We start from the raw sequence: 16,142 nt of genomic DNA, 5'->3' as shown, positions 1-16,142 counted from the left end.
TATCACAAGGGGTGAGGGAGGGAACGAAGCCACCAGTCAATCACGATCGCAGGGCGGACCCGTGCCCGTCCCCTCCCCCGGCTGCGGGGGCGCAGCGCCGGGACAAAGGCCCCGCGGCGGCCGGACGTCGGCCAGCCGGGTCCGCGCGGGGGGCGGGAGCGGGGGGCCGGGCCCTTTAAGCGGGGCGGGCCGGCAGCGCGGGGGGCGGGCCGGGGGCGGGCCGGGGGCGGGCGGCGGCGGCGGCGGCCGGGCCGGAGGGCGAGCGGAGCGAAGGGCGGCGGCGGCGGCGGCGGCAGCTCGCGCTCGGCCCGGGCTCCCGATCGCGCCCGGCCCCTGGTTCCCGGCCCGCGGCGGCGCGTCCCGCACCCCCCCGCCCGCCCCCGGCCCCCGGAGGAGCGGCCATGCCGCCGCGGCGCAGCATCGTGGAGGTGAAGGTGCTGGACGTGCAGAAGCGGCGGGTGCCCAACAAGCATTATGTGAGTGCCGCGCGGCCCCACGCCCCCTCGAGCTCTGGACCCGTCGGGGGCGGCCGGGAGCCCCCCGGCTCTGAAAACTTCTGCCTCCTGCTCTTTCTCCCCCACCGCCCCTGCGCTCCCCCGCCGCCCTGCTGCTGCGCGGCCCGGGTCTCTCCCGGCTCCGCCCTCTCCCCCTCCCCCTCCTCCCTTTTGCTCTGTTCAGCTCCTCCACCCTGCGCTCGGGCATCGCCCCTCATCGCCTCCTTGCGTGCCATCTCCCCCTTTCCCTCTTGTTCCCCCTAGTCCCTCCCTTTCCATCCGTGCAGAAGTCTGGCCCCAGCCGGTGTAGGGAACGAGAGGCTGAGAGAGAGGCGCCTGTTCTCAGGCCGCCCGCCCTGTCCCTCCTTGTCCGGAGGCGCTCTGACCCGCAGTGCCCAGCCACAGGTAGCCCCGCCGGGGATCGCCAGGTTGGCCCCGTCCTTCTGGAAGAGGCAGCCTGAAATCTCTGAGAATGGATCCTTTCAGTGCCTGCACCGTGAAAAGGGTTTTTTTTTTTTTTTTTCTTTGGCCCCTTCTCTCCAATAACTTCTGTTTAAAAATGTATGAAAGTTTTTTCCTGGTATCTCCCTGGCAAAATGAGAACTTGTTTAGAGCTGGCTAGGACTTGAGAAGATGGGCCGGTGGCCTCGTTTTGCAGATGGGAAGGCTGAGACTCTGGGAGGCATTGGGTTCTGGAACACGGCTGGGGTGCGTTTGGTTTTTCTCTGCTTCTGGAAGATGTGCCTGGGGTAGACGGTGACCTCCCCGCCCCCAAGATGGGAATGGGTTCCCTCACCAGCCTAGGAGCTCAATCTGTGGGTTCAGAGGGCCCTCACAGGGCCTCAGAGGTTCTAGATAGGGGGCTAGTGGGGCTGGGGGGTGTTGGGCCCTGGGGAGGCTTCTCTGCAGCAGGGAAGGGGGCTCTGGTGTCTCTGGTGGTGAGAAGAGGGCAGTGGCAGCGCCTAGTTGTGGAGAAGTTAACCAGGAAGGGAAAAAAGAGCAAGAGGGAGGGAAAAAATCCTAACAAAGAAGTGTAGAGCAATAAAGAGCAAGGGGCGTTGGCTGGCTAAATTCAGCTCCTTGACATCTCTGCAAGTCCTCTTTGGGTCTCTTTTCTTAAGAGGCTCCTTCTTTTAAGATAGAGCTACATGCCCTCCACAGATAGTCTGCACAATTCTGAAAGCAGATAGCCCGGAATCCACTCTGCACTCCCTACAGAAAGGGTGTGCTGTGTGAGCCTGTATTGTTATTGGCTGGGCAGCCAGTTATTCAAGCCTTAGCCAGACGGTGGGAAGCTATTTCCTGGACCTGTGGCATCTTTAAATAGAGTGAAGTTTCCCTTGATTCCAAAGCTAGGTTAAATTGTCTTTTTTTTTTTTTTTTAATTCCTTATTTATTTATTTTTAACTGTTTCAAATGCTGCCAAGTCTTGGTTTCTTGTTTGAGCTTGTTGACTATGTAACTGAGTCGCCTCTTTGGTATACAGACAGTTTTTACCAGCTTGGCAACAGGAGGAAGTCTGAAAGTCCCCATGCTGCCTCCCCCCAGATCTGTGAGCCTGGAGCACCAGAATACATGCAGCCACCAAGAACTGGGCGTCACCATCCACTCTCCCGTCCTCTGCTGGCACATCAGGTGTGGGTGCTTAATTAAGCCCCCGTGACGGATGAGAAAACCAGGGCTCAGAAAGGTGAGGTCCTGTGCCTGCGGTCACAGTCAGGGCGAGAGCAGGAGTGTAAACCCACGTCTGTTCAGCACCTGAAAGTGTTTTCCACCAGGCCACACCATTTTGCAGATTTCATGCCCATAGTCTCCCTAAGCATACTCCCCTCAAAGACGAGGAAATCTGCCCTCATTTGTGATCACTCTGAGGCTTTTCATTCTCTGCTTAGATCCCTCCCTACCAGTTTTTTGGAGGTTCTGCAGCTCTGAAGGACATCTTTCTAAGCCTTCAACCACTTTTTAGGGGCCCCTTCAGATAAATCTCTACAAATTAACATGGATTTCGGTTTAAATCTTGGCATCACAACTTGCTAGCTGTGTGACCTTGGTTTCCTCATCTGTAAAATGAGGGTAATGGTGCCCACTTCTTAGGGGGAGAGACCTTGTGACTGGCAGGGTTGACATTCCATAACCGCTAGCCGCCTGCATCCCTGCCCCGTGGTATCCATGTCACTCTGATTGGGAACGTGCCGACGTCATGTGAGGAGGATTTCACCGAGAATTTGTTTTTCTGCATGTGGGTTTAGTCACTGTTGTGATTCAAAGGGCCCCCTCCCTTCCAGCCAGGCTTTTGGGTTCATCAGATGAAGAGGGGTAACGAGTTGATCTGAAGCCTGAGTCATCCACGGGAACAGAGAAAATGAACTGCCCTGATTGCAAGAAACCCACCAGCAACTGCCAGTGACCCCCACTCACGTTCTCCAGTCATCCCTGCCTCCGCCACTCTGGGAACCGGGACGGAGGCAGCTGTTGGCCTGAGCCTGAATTTTCTCCCCATGTAGTGTCCTCTTATCTGAAGTTGGCCCAGCCGCTCTGGAGAGAGAGCATGAACAAAGGAGTTGGACCGTCGCAGGCTCTGCCACTTCCTGCTGTGCGACCTTGAGCTGCTTTACCTCTGTTCACCTCTCTGAGCCCCACCTTCTATATCTGCAGATTGTAAATACTGCTTTCCTCCAGAGCAGAACTTCTAAACCTTCACCCTGTCGATATTCGGGGCCAGATCATCCTTTGTTGTTGGAGGCTGGTCCCGTGTATTGTAGGATGTTCAGCAGCATCTCTAGTTTCTACCCCCTAGATGCCTGTAGCGTCCCCCTCCCTAATTATACCAAAAATGTCCAAAATGTCCCCACACGTGTCCCCCAACCTCTAACCCCCTGCTCCAACGACTCCATGAGAATATACAAGTCAGTTATGGAGGGTTCCCCACCACCTGCTCCCCATTTGCAGCTACTTTGATCTCCTCTGCTCATATCTTGGTTGCCTGAGAAAGAAAAAGTCATAGGTGCTGGAGATCTCCAACTGCACCTGGAGCTTAGGGCTGCCCATCGGGACTGGACTACTTGTTCCACCTGAAATGGCATCTTCTCCATAATCAAGGTGGCATCTTTATCAGGTCTGGTCCCAGCCTCCTTCACCTTGTGGGCAGAGACATCATCAGTGGGCCCAAGGGCAGAGCCATAGGCCGCATTTGGAGAATTCAGGGACAGAAGCTCCCAGGGCCTCTGAGATCCCAATGGATGGGTAGGGATTATTGTTGACAATAATATCAACAGTATTATCATTTGGAGAGGACTTCCCTGGAGCCACTGCCTTCTCTCTGTTGGCCTTTTTCTGCTGGCATCTATCCAGGCTTTCTGAATGAATGGAAAAGGGGCTTTCATGTGTGACACCCTGGGAGACCCTCCCAGCTAGGTTATCTTCCAGCTTGAGGGGAGAAGGATGTGCTCCTTGTAGGTTTTGCGGGTTTTATTTGAATTGCCCCAGTTCCGGCACTGGAGAGGGATGTACAGAAGCCTTAGGGTTAGGAAAAAAGTCTCTGTTAGCAGGGGCCAGGAGACACTAGCTTGCTCTGTCTTGAGATCATTAGATGTTAAGAAGAACAAGATGCTAGGAGTAGTTATAGAAGCAATAATCTTAATAGCTGAAATTTAATTTGTTGTTGTGGGCCAGGCATTAGATGAGCTCTCTGTGTGTACATATTTAGTCATCAGAGTGGTCCTTTTAAATAAGTACTTTTCTAGTATACGAATACATAATTTTAAATATACAGATACATGGAATAAGTTAAATATCTATCTGCCATCCAGCCGTCAGATCTTCACATTTTGCCGTATTCAAGTCATTTTTATTTTTTAAGAAATAAAAATTGCAGCTGCAAAGCCCCCCATGCATTCATCCCAACAAGCTCCCCTGTAAAACAGATCACCGTCTCCTACATTTGGTGCTGGTTGTTCCCGTGCACATTCAAAAAATAACCAACAGACATGGTTTTTTTAATTCACTAGCTTTACTGAGGTATGATTTACATACCATAAATTCACCCATTATAAGTATACGGTTGGCTTCCTTTTTTAAAGAAATGTATAGAGCTGTGCAGCCGTCATCTCAATCCAGCTTTATCATATTCCCATCACCCCCAGAAAGATCCCTTGTGCCCTGTGGCAATCCCTCCCCTTGCCACCTAGGTCCCATGTACCTTGTAATGTTCTTAACTTTTCAGCACTCCCCAGGATCTTATATAGAAAGTTTTAAAAACTGTACAAAAACATACTTTTGAGATCTATGTTGGTATATGGAGCTCCAGTTCATTTCAACTGCTGCTTCATATTCCATTTATGAATATGTTTGGGTTGATTCATGCTTCTGGAGGAGACTTTTAGAATGCTTTCTCTTAGCTGCTTTGTACATACAGCTCAGCATGGGTCAGACCCAAGGCTCAGGCCCAGCTCACTGGGTTTTCAGCTGTGCATTCAGTGTCCCTGGGAGCGGTGTCTGTGTGTCTCTTTGCTCTGGGTCCTTGCTAACACTCTGAATTGTCAGACTTGTTTTTTTTCAGTCGCTCAGTCGTGTCTGACTCTTTGTGACCCCATGGACTGCAGCATGCCAGGGTTCTGTGTCCTTCACTGTCCCCTGGAGTTCGCTCAGATTCATGTCCATTGAGGCAATGTTGCTATCCAATCATATCATCCTCTGCTGCCCGCTTCTCCTCCTGCCTTCAATCTTTCCCAGCATCAGGGTCTTTTCCAGTGAGTCAGCTTTTCGAATCAGGTGGCCAAAGTACTGGAGCTTCAGCTTCAGCATCAGTCCTTCCAATGAACATTCAGGGTTGATTTCCTTTAGCATTGACTGGTTTGATCGCCTTACCATCCAAGGGACTCTCAGGAGCCTTCTCTAGCCCCATGATTCAAAAGTATCAGTTCGATGCTCAGCCCTTCTGGTCCAACTCTCGCATCCCCTACATGACTACTGGAAAAACCATAGCTTTGACTTTTTAGTGGTTGCAGAATAGTATCTCATAGCAGTGTGTGTTTGTGTTTCCCTGCTCTCTAGTAAAATTAAGCATCTTTTCACACCTCTCTCAGCCATTTGAGTTTCCTCTTCTGTGAATTAATTGTTTTATCTTTTGTCCCCTTTTTCACTATATTGAGTGATTGGTTTTCTATTAATTTATAGGATTTATTAATACACTTGGGATCCTGGTCCTTCATTAGTGTTCCTGTTTTCCCCCTGAAACCGGAGGTTCAGAGTGGTACAGGCACATACCTGAGGTCATGCAGCAAAGTGTGGCAGGGTGGGGATTGATGTACGTGTACTCAGCAGCCCTGTGATCCCACCCCTGAGCCAAGTGACCTTGGGTGGATCATTTAAGCCTCCAGGCCCCAGCTTCTGCATCCTGGCCCTTCCTCATCTCATTGTCCGCCTAGTCTGGACTGACGAAGCACAAGCTGACGCCAGCCCTTAGTCATTCTCACCCCAGGAAAGCTCTAGGTTGATTGTGCCCCTGGAGTGACGGGTTGGCAGACCCTGTGTTCCTGGCTTTGAGACCTCCCTCCTCACTTGCCATGCTCTAAGAGCCGAGGGTCTCTCCTCTGAGCAGCTGACTTTTGCAGGATGGATCATGCCCATATGAGGCATTAACAGCATTCTTGTTTCAGTCTATGGGAGGCCACTGCTGGCAGGCTCAGTGGTCCGGAACAAGCTGTGAATCTGCTGCCCAAATTAGCTACATTCTGTTTTCCAGCCTCCCCCGCCCCTCCCCCCAGACATCCTGGCACCCCATTTTGCAGAAACACGCAGGGCAGGCCAACAAACTTGAGTGAAAAGAACTTGGGCGTCAGAGACAAACATTTCTGCCTTCAAATTCTGCGTGGTCTCGGGTGACTCACTCAACCCCAAGCCTTAGTTTCTGTATGTGTGAAATGAGGACAGTGTCACCCTTCTAGGATGATTGTGTGCTTGTTCAGATAATGTGTGCACTCGATCCGTTCTCCATCCCTCCTGCCGAGGGATAACTGCCAGCTCCCAGCACATTTCTCATGGCTGCACCCTTGCTTCGTGAAGGAAGGACCTGACTCTGAATTCTCTTCATGAGCGCCTAACCTGGGTGACCTCGCACAGCAGCTCCCCGAGGGTCTGTAAAATAGGAGCACTAATAGTGCTTACCTACAGGGGTGTGGCACTCCTCACACACTGCGGAGCCTGATGCCTCCTGTAGAAAAGGCGCTCAATCATTGGCCGTCATGAAAACTGCCATTACTGACAGTAATTGCCATGACCCACCTCTCTGCCTCTCTCCTGCCTGCTGCCCTGGGGGCCTGCTAGTGTTCTCTCTACTTGTGGTGCTTCTGCAGGCAGGATGCTTGCTGCCCTGGGAGAGGTCCATGAGCAAGGCAGAGCCCACCTGCCTTCTGTATAGGCACCAGAAAGGCATCTGCTCTGGACTCTCTTCCCTCTTGGAACTGTGAACTCATCTCTTGCCACTTCTTGGGCTCAAGGACTGGAAAGCCACACGCAGAGCCCCGCCTCCGCGGTGTGAGCCGGGGCAGAGTCTCGGAGGCCAGAGCCTGTCTGCAGAGCACAGCTCTCGGAGGAGCTGTGGCACGCGGAGTTAGTGCCTTCAGGAGACGTTAAGGCCCCTCGGATAGGTTCGCTTTGTTTGTTTGTTTGTTTATTTCAATGGCTGTTGGCCTTGCCAGCCATGCTGTGCCATCTTATTCGCTCTGGTCCATGGTTGCAAGGAGCCAGGCCCTTCACCTCACCTGCCAGCTCATCCTCAGCCTGCCAGTCTTATGCTCTGGACCCCTGCACTTGTCTGAAGATCCAAGGGAGTGAGGCTATCATATCTTCATATTTACTTAAATGTCACTTTAGTTCAGACTTTGAATCAATGCCATTCCTTGCTTCTGGTAAGCAAAGAAAGTACACCAAATGGCCTGGATTCAAATCCCGGCCCTGCCACCTCCCGACAGTGTGACTTCAGACAAATTACTTACCTTTTCTGCACCTCATCTCTGTTTCCTCATCTGTAATAATGGTAGTTCAATAATTTCATTGGGCTGATGTGAGGACGAAATGGTCCTGGCACACAGTAAGGGCTTAATAGCGCTGAGCTATATTAGGAGTATACAAACTTAGTATCATTTATGATAGTAAAAGTTAGAAACCACTTAAACACCCATCAGTAGAGAATACGATAAATAAAACATACTATAACCATGAGCTACAAAGAGCTAGAATGCCATCTAGATGGCAAAAAAATGTGTTCCATCTTCTGTCACGGGAATGTAAAATAGTAAAAGCAGGTGGCAAAACCAGTGGCAAAACCACGTGCTCAGACTGACTCCCACCTGGTCACAAATGAAAGCTGAAAACGTGCATCAGTGAAAGCACAGAAGCCTGGATGATGAGATATATGTCACTTTCTTTTTGCTCATCTGTGCATTTCTCTGTTTTCCAAATGTTCTGCGGAGAACCCATATTCCTGTTTTTAGTTAAAAATTTAAAACACAGCAAATGCTCACTTGGAAAGAGAAGCAGTGCCAGGCCATGGCGGCTCCAGCCAGGTTCCCACCTCCCTGCCCCCTGTGCTGTCCTGAAGCCGCAGAGGCCTCCGGCTCCTCCGAGAGCTGTGCTCTGCAGACAGGCTCTGGCCTCCGAGACTCTGCCCCAGCTCACACCGCGGAGGCGGGGCTCTGCGTGTGGCTTTCCAGTCCTTGAGCCTAAGAAGTGGCAAGAGATGAGTTCACAGTTCCAAGAGGGAAGAGAGTCCAGAGCAGATGCCTTTCTGGTTGAAATGCTCCTTGCTCGGGGGCCAGGCCCTCTCCCCACTGGGAGGCCTGGGGTCTCCCACCAGTCGGCCTGTGAGGAGGGGCTGGTGCAGCTCCTCAGGGGCTCTCATATCAGTAATGCTTATATTGGAATAGGTTGGAAAGACTTACAGGCTGGATGGGGTTCAAGAGTCTGCACCATGAGGTCACAGGGACACCAGAAAGGTCATTCAGGTTAGAGGTGTGCCCCCACACCCACTCCCCTGGACGGATCGTCCATTGGCTTGTCACCCATCCAGAGGTGCGCAGGCGTCATCACACAGCAGAGTCATCACCCGGCCAGAAAGGCCTCGCAAACTGTTCCGTGCGTGGACGCTCCTATCCTGTTGCAAGTCGTGCACGCTTTTTCCTTGAAGAAAGAGCTCTGGGGAGGCAAAAGGTCTTACTTGGTGGTGTGACTCCATTTTCTCCTTCCCCTGGGGGGCCAGGGCCAGCTGCAGGTCACTGCAGCTACGGGAGAGGCAGCCGCCAGCTGAGCGTCCTGTCAGCCCGGCGAGCACAAGGCGTGAGGCGAGCGCGCCCTGGCTCAGGGCGAGGAGGCCTCTTCAGGAGGCTGTGAGGCCGGGAGGGTGCGTGCGGCGTCTGCACCGAGACTGGGCTCGGGGCTGGTTCTGTTCTTCACTCACTCTGGGACCTCAGCCTTCTCCTCTGGGAAATGGGCGGCTTTGGCGAGGAAGTTACGTGAGCTTTTGTGCAGAGTGCCTGAGGGCGCTGCTGGGACGGCTGTACCTCGGTGCCTCCTGGCCCGGGGTCGTGCCCAGAAACTGGGGCCCTGGGGTCCCTCTCAAGAGCCCTTGTCAGTGGCGTCGCCCAGGCCAGGGTGGAGCTGGTATCCCTGCCCTCTGCCGGTTTGTGGGGACTGGCTGATGCAATAGACGGGAGGCCTGGGGTCTCCCACCAGTCAGCCTGTGGGGAGGGGCTGGTGCAGCTCCTCAGGGACTCTACCAGGAGCCCACAGGCCCGAGCTTTGCTGGAAGCCCTCCTCCTTTTGTCCCATTTTCCAAACTGCAGGTGTTCTCTCCTCATACTTGCTGGCCCAGGTGCAGACCAGCAGACGGGAGATGAGCCCAAGCCTGGGACCTTTTTCATGTAGCAAAGGGACAAGGGACCAGAGGCGCATCCATTCTGTGTGTGTGTGTGTGTGTTTAGCGGGTGGGGAGGCAGAGCTCTCCTGCCAGCTTTTGCAGGCCTCTCTCCGGCCGTCTCAGAGCTTAGGGCTGCCAAATTTACCAAAGAAAATACAGGATGCCCAGGGAAGTTTAAATTTCAGATAAACATACAAAATTTGGGGCATACTTATACTAAAAAACCATTCATTATTTATTTGAAATTCAAGTTTCCCTGGGCATCCTGTGCTTGATCTGGCAAGACTGCTAACACTACCACTTTCAATAAGACAACTACCAAGAAACGATCATACTTTGTGATCCCGACAGTTCTTAAGAATTCACTGAACACAGGTAAATCCCTTCAGGGGCCAGGCACTTCTGAGCAAAGAGAGGATACCCAGATGTGCAAAGCGGGGATTCAGACCTCAGGGAGGCCGGTGTCCTGAGAGATGGATGGCAGTTTAGGACTAGTCTGGCACTGAGGAATGAGCAGGGGCCTGTGCCCTTGGATTCTGGGAAGCTGGACTTGGAGAAGGCAGCATGGTACCCAAGGCTGCTCACACCCCCAGGAGAGATGCTGCCGAGTGGCGAAGGGTAAAGGGGCTTCAGGCAGAGAGAACAGAGGACAGGGAAGCGGCAGCCCTGGCATCTGGCATGTCTGAAAAAGGCAGGAGAGGTTTGAGGGATGGAGATGGAGCTTGATGGGTGGCTGGGGGCCCCAAGGGTCTGGGGGCTTCTGACTGGGCCAAAACCCACAAAAGAATAAAAGCAAAGGGAACTCCCTGACAGTCCAGTGGTTAAAATGAAGTTGCTCAGTCTGTCCGACTCTTTGCGACTCCATGGACTATAGTCTACCAGACTTCTCAGTCCATGGGATTTTCCAGGCAAGAGTACTGGAGTGGGTTGCCATTCCCTTCTCCAGGGGATCTTCCCGACCCAGGGATTGAACCCACGTCTCCTGCATTGTAGGCAGACGCTTTACCCTCTCAGCCACCAGGAAAGCCCCAGTGGTTAAGGCCCCACCATATTGCTGCCGGTAGGCCTGAGTTCAATCCCTGGTTGGGGAGCTAAATTCCCACTAGCCACATTGCGCAGCCTAAATAAATAAACATAGACTCTACCTTCAAGAAGGCCTTGCCCGCCTCCTCTCACTCCCCCCTGCCCACACACACCCAGCCAGTGCTCAGAATCAGAGATGTCCCAAATGAAAGTTGCTGGAGAGGTCAGGAGGAGCTGGGACTCAAGAACACTCCCCCAGCTTGATGGGTTGGGGGCACGCCTTTCACGGGAGAATGGAAGGGGCAGACACATAACAAACCTGGGAGGCTAGAGGGAGAGAACACCTGTCCACAGGAGGACTGTGTGCAGACAGGAGAGATGAAGTCAGAGAGGGAGGGAGGGATGGGAAACAGCAGAGGGTCTGTGAAAGCCAGCAGGGCGTCCCTGGCGGCTCAGCAGTAAAGAATCCACCTGCGGCACAGGAGACGTGGGTTCCACCCTTGGGTCAGGAAGATCCCCTGGAGACGGGGATGCAACCCACTCCACTATTCTTGCCTGGAGAATCCCATGGACAAAGGACCCTGGCGGGCTACAGTCCATGGGGTCACAAGCCGGGCATGACAGCAACTAAACCGCCTCCACCAACATCATGAAAGCCAGCAGGAATTCTGAAATTTGGGAGGGATTAAATAACTCCGGATTTGTTTGGTTCTCAAGACTTAATAATCATTTATTGTTATTATTATTGAACAGCTTTCATTTACTCCAGTGCTTGTTATGTGCTCAAAAGCTTTTCATGCCTTGTGTCGCAGAATCTGAGCAGCAGTTCTGTGGGATAAGGAGTATTACTCAGGACTCTTGGGTAGCAAGTGACAGAAATGAGCCTGGCTAACTTAAGCCAGAGGGAATGCACTAGATAAATGGCTCTGGCAGAACTGGCTTAGCCCCCAGTCACAGAAAGGGCCTGGCCAGCTGGGGCCATCCAGGGAGTTGAAACTGCCAACGGGCCTCAGAACATCACGAGAAGCAGGCACCTGCTCCATCCCTCAGTCCCTGTGGCCACTCGTGAGTCCAGTTCCAGGGAGAGAGAAACTGATTGGCCCAGCCGGGTCTCCTGACTCTCCTTTGGTTAGGCAAGGGCGAGGAGCTGTGATAGACCGGCCCACTGGAATTGCCAGTTGTCATTGTAGGGGACTTAGGGTGCTGTGTTGCTGGAAGAAGTGGAGCGTGGCGCCCGAATAGGTGGAAACAGTAGATGTCTACTATGCAGGCACTGTTACTAGCCCATTTCACAAATGTGGAAACTGAGGCTTAGATGAAGTACTTCGCCCAGGATCACACTCGTCTCCGCTGTCATTGAATGTAAAGAATGGTACGCTCGACTTGCCACCACCTCCACCCTTCAGACTTGCCTTTAAAGTACATAAGGATAGGATTTTCTGTTCTGCTTAATTAGGCAGAATTGCAGGACCCCCTTGCCTGCTCCACTGACAAAGAAAGCCAGAAACCCACACAGTGGCGTCACCGTTTCCTCCTTCCCAGCCAAGGTGTGAATCAGCAGCCGGTGGCGTTGGGCCATCCTTGGCTGCCAGTCCGTTGCACAGATGTGGTTTATTGTCTGCCGTGGGCCAGGCCTGGCCCCAGGCCAAAGAGAGGCTGAGATGACCAGGCAGCCTTTGTCCTCACAGAGGTCACCATCTGTTTAGACCGTGTCACTGTGGCATAAGGGCTGTGGTGGGGCCTGCTATAGGGCCGTGGGGACAGGACAAGGGGCCAAGGCCTGGCTTGCCCATGTGCTGCTAGGACAGAGAGGCGGCATTCTGAGCTGGGGTCCACAGGAGATGGGTGTTCCTGGACAAGGAGAGCCAGCTAGCAGAGTTCTTAGTACAGGTAGAATTTGGAGGGTCCTTGAACTTCAAGGGGGAGGAGTACATCTTTATCATCAATAACCTCCAATAGCAATTTAGCATTGCTTTCCTTTATGAAGACAGCGACCCTTGGATATTTACTAAGGCCTGTGACTTTGTCACAGGTGGAAATTCACAGGTATTCCCACATCACTTTACAGCTGTTGCATGGACCCGGTAGATCGTTTACACTTACCCTGCTTCAGAAGCATGATGCTCTTTCACCTACTGCCGGATTATGTTACTTATTGCTTTAATAAAGTGTGTGTCTATTCATTATCTTTTGAAACATTTTTATTCAGTATTAGTTTCATTTGGAATGTTACGTGCTTTATTCATTTTTAAGTTATTTTGAGAAGGGGACCATAGATACCATCAGATTGCCAAGGAGCTCCATGGCACAAATATACAAAAAGGCGAAAGACTTCTGGGTAGAAGTTTCAGAGTTTGGGCTTGGAAGTCAGGCGTCAGTTTGACCTGGCCCTGGCTGAGTGTATGACCTTCGTAAGTGACTTGACTTCTTTGTGCCTCGGGGTTTTCATCTGTAAAATGAGGGTAAGAATAGTACCTACTGTGGGTTATTTCCTGTAAAGGGTTTAGAGCAGTGCCTAGGACATAAAGCACTGGATAGTTACCTGTTATTATTATATTTATCATCATCATCATTATCATCCCTTAACGAATGATGTGCATATTTAATAAGCAACCTTGGACCATGTGACATTGGTGGTCTGGAATGACCACACCTTGAGAAAGTCTCTAAATGGACACACCCCCTCCTAAGATTTAAAAGCAACATTCCCTGAAGATTTATGTATTTGGGTGTGTAGCAGTGTGGTGATTGAAAATATTGAAAATAACATCAGTGCTTATCAGAGGCATGATTAAATAAATGGACTACTGAAGATCCTTCAAAAATTTTTCTCAAAGAGTTTTTAATGAAATAGGGACTCACTCACCATGTAACACAAGTGAAAAAGGTCGTATATACAATGTGATCTTAATTTCATAAACTAACGTATAGGAAAAGGACCTGGGGAGAAATATGCCCGAAGCTTCGTCCCTGGTGTTAGAAATGTGCATGCTTGTTAAGACCTCAGACTCTGCCATCAGACTTCATTCCCAGCTGGATGGAACAGGTTACTGCACACACTGGATCTTACTTTCCACCACCGCTGAGTGGAAACAGGAATGCAGTGCAGCCTCGTAAGAAACACGCTGGAGGCCATTGGTGGTTGTGCGCAATTCCACTGTTTTGCATTGGGTTATATTTTTTATGTATTATCCCAGGTTTCTCTAGAGGGGAGAGGACTGGGTTACGACCAGAGTCAGGAAAGCATCCTGAAGGGAGAGAGAAGGAGGGACCCCACTTCCCCTGCTCCCTTTTTTCTGTCTCATAGACTTGTATATGAAGACCCAGAAGCTGGTGGAAAAGTCCACATAGGGGTTCACAGCAAGGCTAGGAGGAATAGTCGGCTGGGTGAGGAGACCAGCGGGGCACAGGTACAGGGGTGGCCAAGGAACCCACAGAACCTGCCCTTTGGGAACCACCTGCAGTTGCATGCAGGAAATGGGGCTCCTTGGATGTGCCAAGTTTGGTACCCACTTATACAGCCTCGCCTCCTTTATCTGGTGTGAGAATCCCTAGTCCTCTTCTGATACCCCAATAGACGACTGTCCCCAGGGTTTGAGAGCCCAGTCCCTCTACATTCTCATCTGTTTCTTTTCTCCCTCGTGCCCTCAAGCCCAGAGGGATAGGAGGATGAAGCTGCACTTACATGGAGGGGGCAGATGTTTAGGGAGTATCCTAGACTGTCTTAGTTGGCCTGTATCTACCTGTCACCCAACCAGGGCATCAGCTTAGATGTTTCCTAGTGGACCAGGCCCGTCTCGGTGCTCACACCTTGGGTCTAGTTGTCTGTTAACTTGTCTCCTCTCCACTAGGCCCTGAGTCCCTCACAGTCCAGGACCTGACCCAGAACAAATCAGTTCTTGTTCTTTCAATGAACCCTCTTAGTCCCAAGGTCCCATGATTCTAGGGTGATGGCCATTGATGGCATCCTTCAACTGAGACAGAGTTAGATGCCTTGTGTTGACCTGCTCTTGCCACCAGGCCAAGCATTGTGTCCTAGTAGATAAGGCACAGGCTTTGGAGGCAGCCAGGCCTGGGTGTAAATCCTGGCTTTGTTACTTTCTACCTGTGCGGTTTAGGGTTTGTTATTTACCCTCTCAGAACCTCAGTATCTTCTTCATCTTACTGCAAGGACATCCAACCAGTCCATTCTGAAGGAGATTAGCCCTGGGATTTCTTTGGAAGGAATGATGCTAAAGCTGAAACTCCAGTACTTTGGCCACCTCATGCGAAGAGCTGACTCATTGGAAAAGACTCTGATGCTGGGAGGGATTGGGGGCAGGAGGAGAAGGGGACGACCGAGGATGAGATGGCTGGATGGCATCACGGACTCGATGGACGTGAGTCTGAGTGGACTCTAGGAGTTGGTGATGGACAGGGAGGCCTGGCGTGCTGCGATTCATGGGGTCGCAGAGAGTCGGAGACGACTGAGCGACTGAACTGAACTGAACTGAGTAAGTGGCACATAGCAAACCTTCAAGAGAAAAGTAACTAATTCTCAGTCTAGTCCAGTGGACGCAGATGGAATACTTTAACCCCTTGGGATGCTACAAGGTCGAGCCGTATGAAGTTTGTAAAAGAGCACTCCTGTATGTTTTCCTTGCTGTTGGAGGCTCTGGCGGTGTGTCTGCTTTCATCATTGGTTTAGAATTCCTGTCTCATCCTGTTGTCTGCTTAGTCGTGGTCAATCCAGATCCCCCCCCCCCCCCCCCCGAGGCTGTAGTTTCCCATCCACCTCCCCTCCCCGTCCCCCCACCTGCTCGGCTCATGGCCGTGCTGTGGTCCACAGCGTGTGTCCCTTAGTCGGGTCTGTGCTTTGTCTTCATGTCTCATTAGACGGTGTTTTTCCCCCATAGCAGTAAGTTGAATTGGTGCATCACTGTGCAGTTACAGGAGAAGGCAATGGCACCCCACTCCAGTACTCTTGCCTGGAAAATCCCATGGACAGAGGAGCCTGGTAGGCTGCAGTCCACGGGGTCACACAGAGTCGGACACAACTAAAGCGACTTAGCAGCAGCAGTATGAAATTGCCAGTTTTTGACTTAACAAATGGCAATTTCACTTAGTTCAACCTAATAATCTAGTTTGATTTGGGCCTACGGAACCCACTCTGCTTGCGTGGCAGGGATTAGGGGCCACCACTCTACCAGGCGTCTCATCGACATTATCACATTTACACATTAAACAGCCCTGCTGCTGCTGCTGAGTCGCTTCAGTCATGTCCGACTCTGTGCGACCCCATAGACGGCAGCCCACCAGGCTCCCCCGTGCCTGGGATTCTCCAGGCAAGAACACTGGAGTGGGTTGCCATTTCCTTCTCCAATGCGTGAAAGTGAAAGGGAAGTCGCTCAGTTGTGTCCGACTCTTAGCGACCCCAAGGACTGCAGCCTTCCAGGCTCCTCCGTCCATGGGATTTTCCAGGCAAGAGCACTGGAGTGGGGTGCCATCGCCTTCTCCGACAGCCCTGAGAGACGGTAAATACTCTTCCAGTCATCCCTTGGTATCCATGGGGGGCTGGTTCCAAGGCCTCTTGTGGATACCAAAATCCGTGGATTCTGGAGTCCCTTATATACAGTGGCATAGTGTTTGCACATAACCTTGTTCAGGTCCGTTCAGTTCAGTCGCTCAGTTGTGTCTGACTCTTTGCAACCCCATGAACTGCAGCACACCAG

At 51.8% G+C, this 16,142-nt stretch overlaps 1 protein-coding gene across 4 annotated transcripts in view; it reads left to right on the top strand.

Moving 5' to 3' along the window:
* The first annotated feature begins 253 nt into the window (after positions 1 to 253).
* The window catches only part of SH3PXD2B (SH3 and PX domains 2B), a 122,274-nt gene continuing 106,385 nt past the window's right edge, over positions 254 to 16,142 (top strand). For 3 of the 4 annotated variants that reach the window (XM_060400311.1, XM_027979990.3, XM_042233674.2), the window contains exon 1: positions 254 to 476. In XM_060400311.1, the coding sequence (XP_060256294.1) occupies positions 402 to 476 (75 nt within the window). In that variant the 5' untranslated portion in view covers positions 254 to 401. Of the gene's footprint in view, positions 477 to 1,980; positions 2,185 to 16,142 lie in introns of all 4 variants that reach the window. The other variant, XM_060400310.1, reaches the window with a different exon arrangement.

This window comes from Ovis aries, chromosome 16 (genome assembly GCF_016772045.2).
Source record: "Ovis aries strain OAR_USU_Benz2616 breed Rambouillet chromosome 16, ARS-UI_Ramb_v3.0, whole genome shotgun sequence".
NCBI classification, from domain to species: domain Eukaryota; kingdom Metazoa; phylum Chordata; class Mammalia; order Artiodactyla; family Bovidae; genus Ovis; species Ovis aries.
Note: the sequence above shows the minus strand (reverse complement) of the source record. Positions and strands in the feature narration are given on the sequence as shown.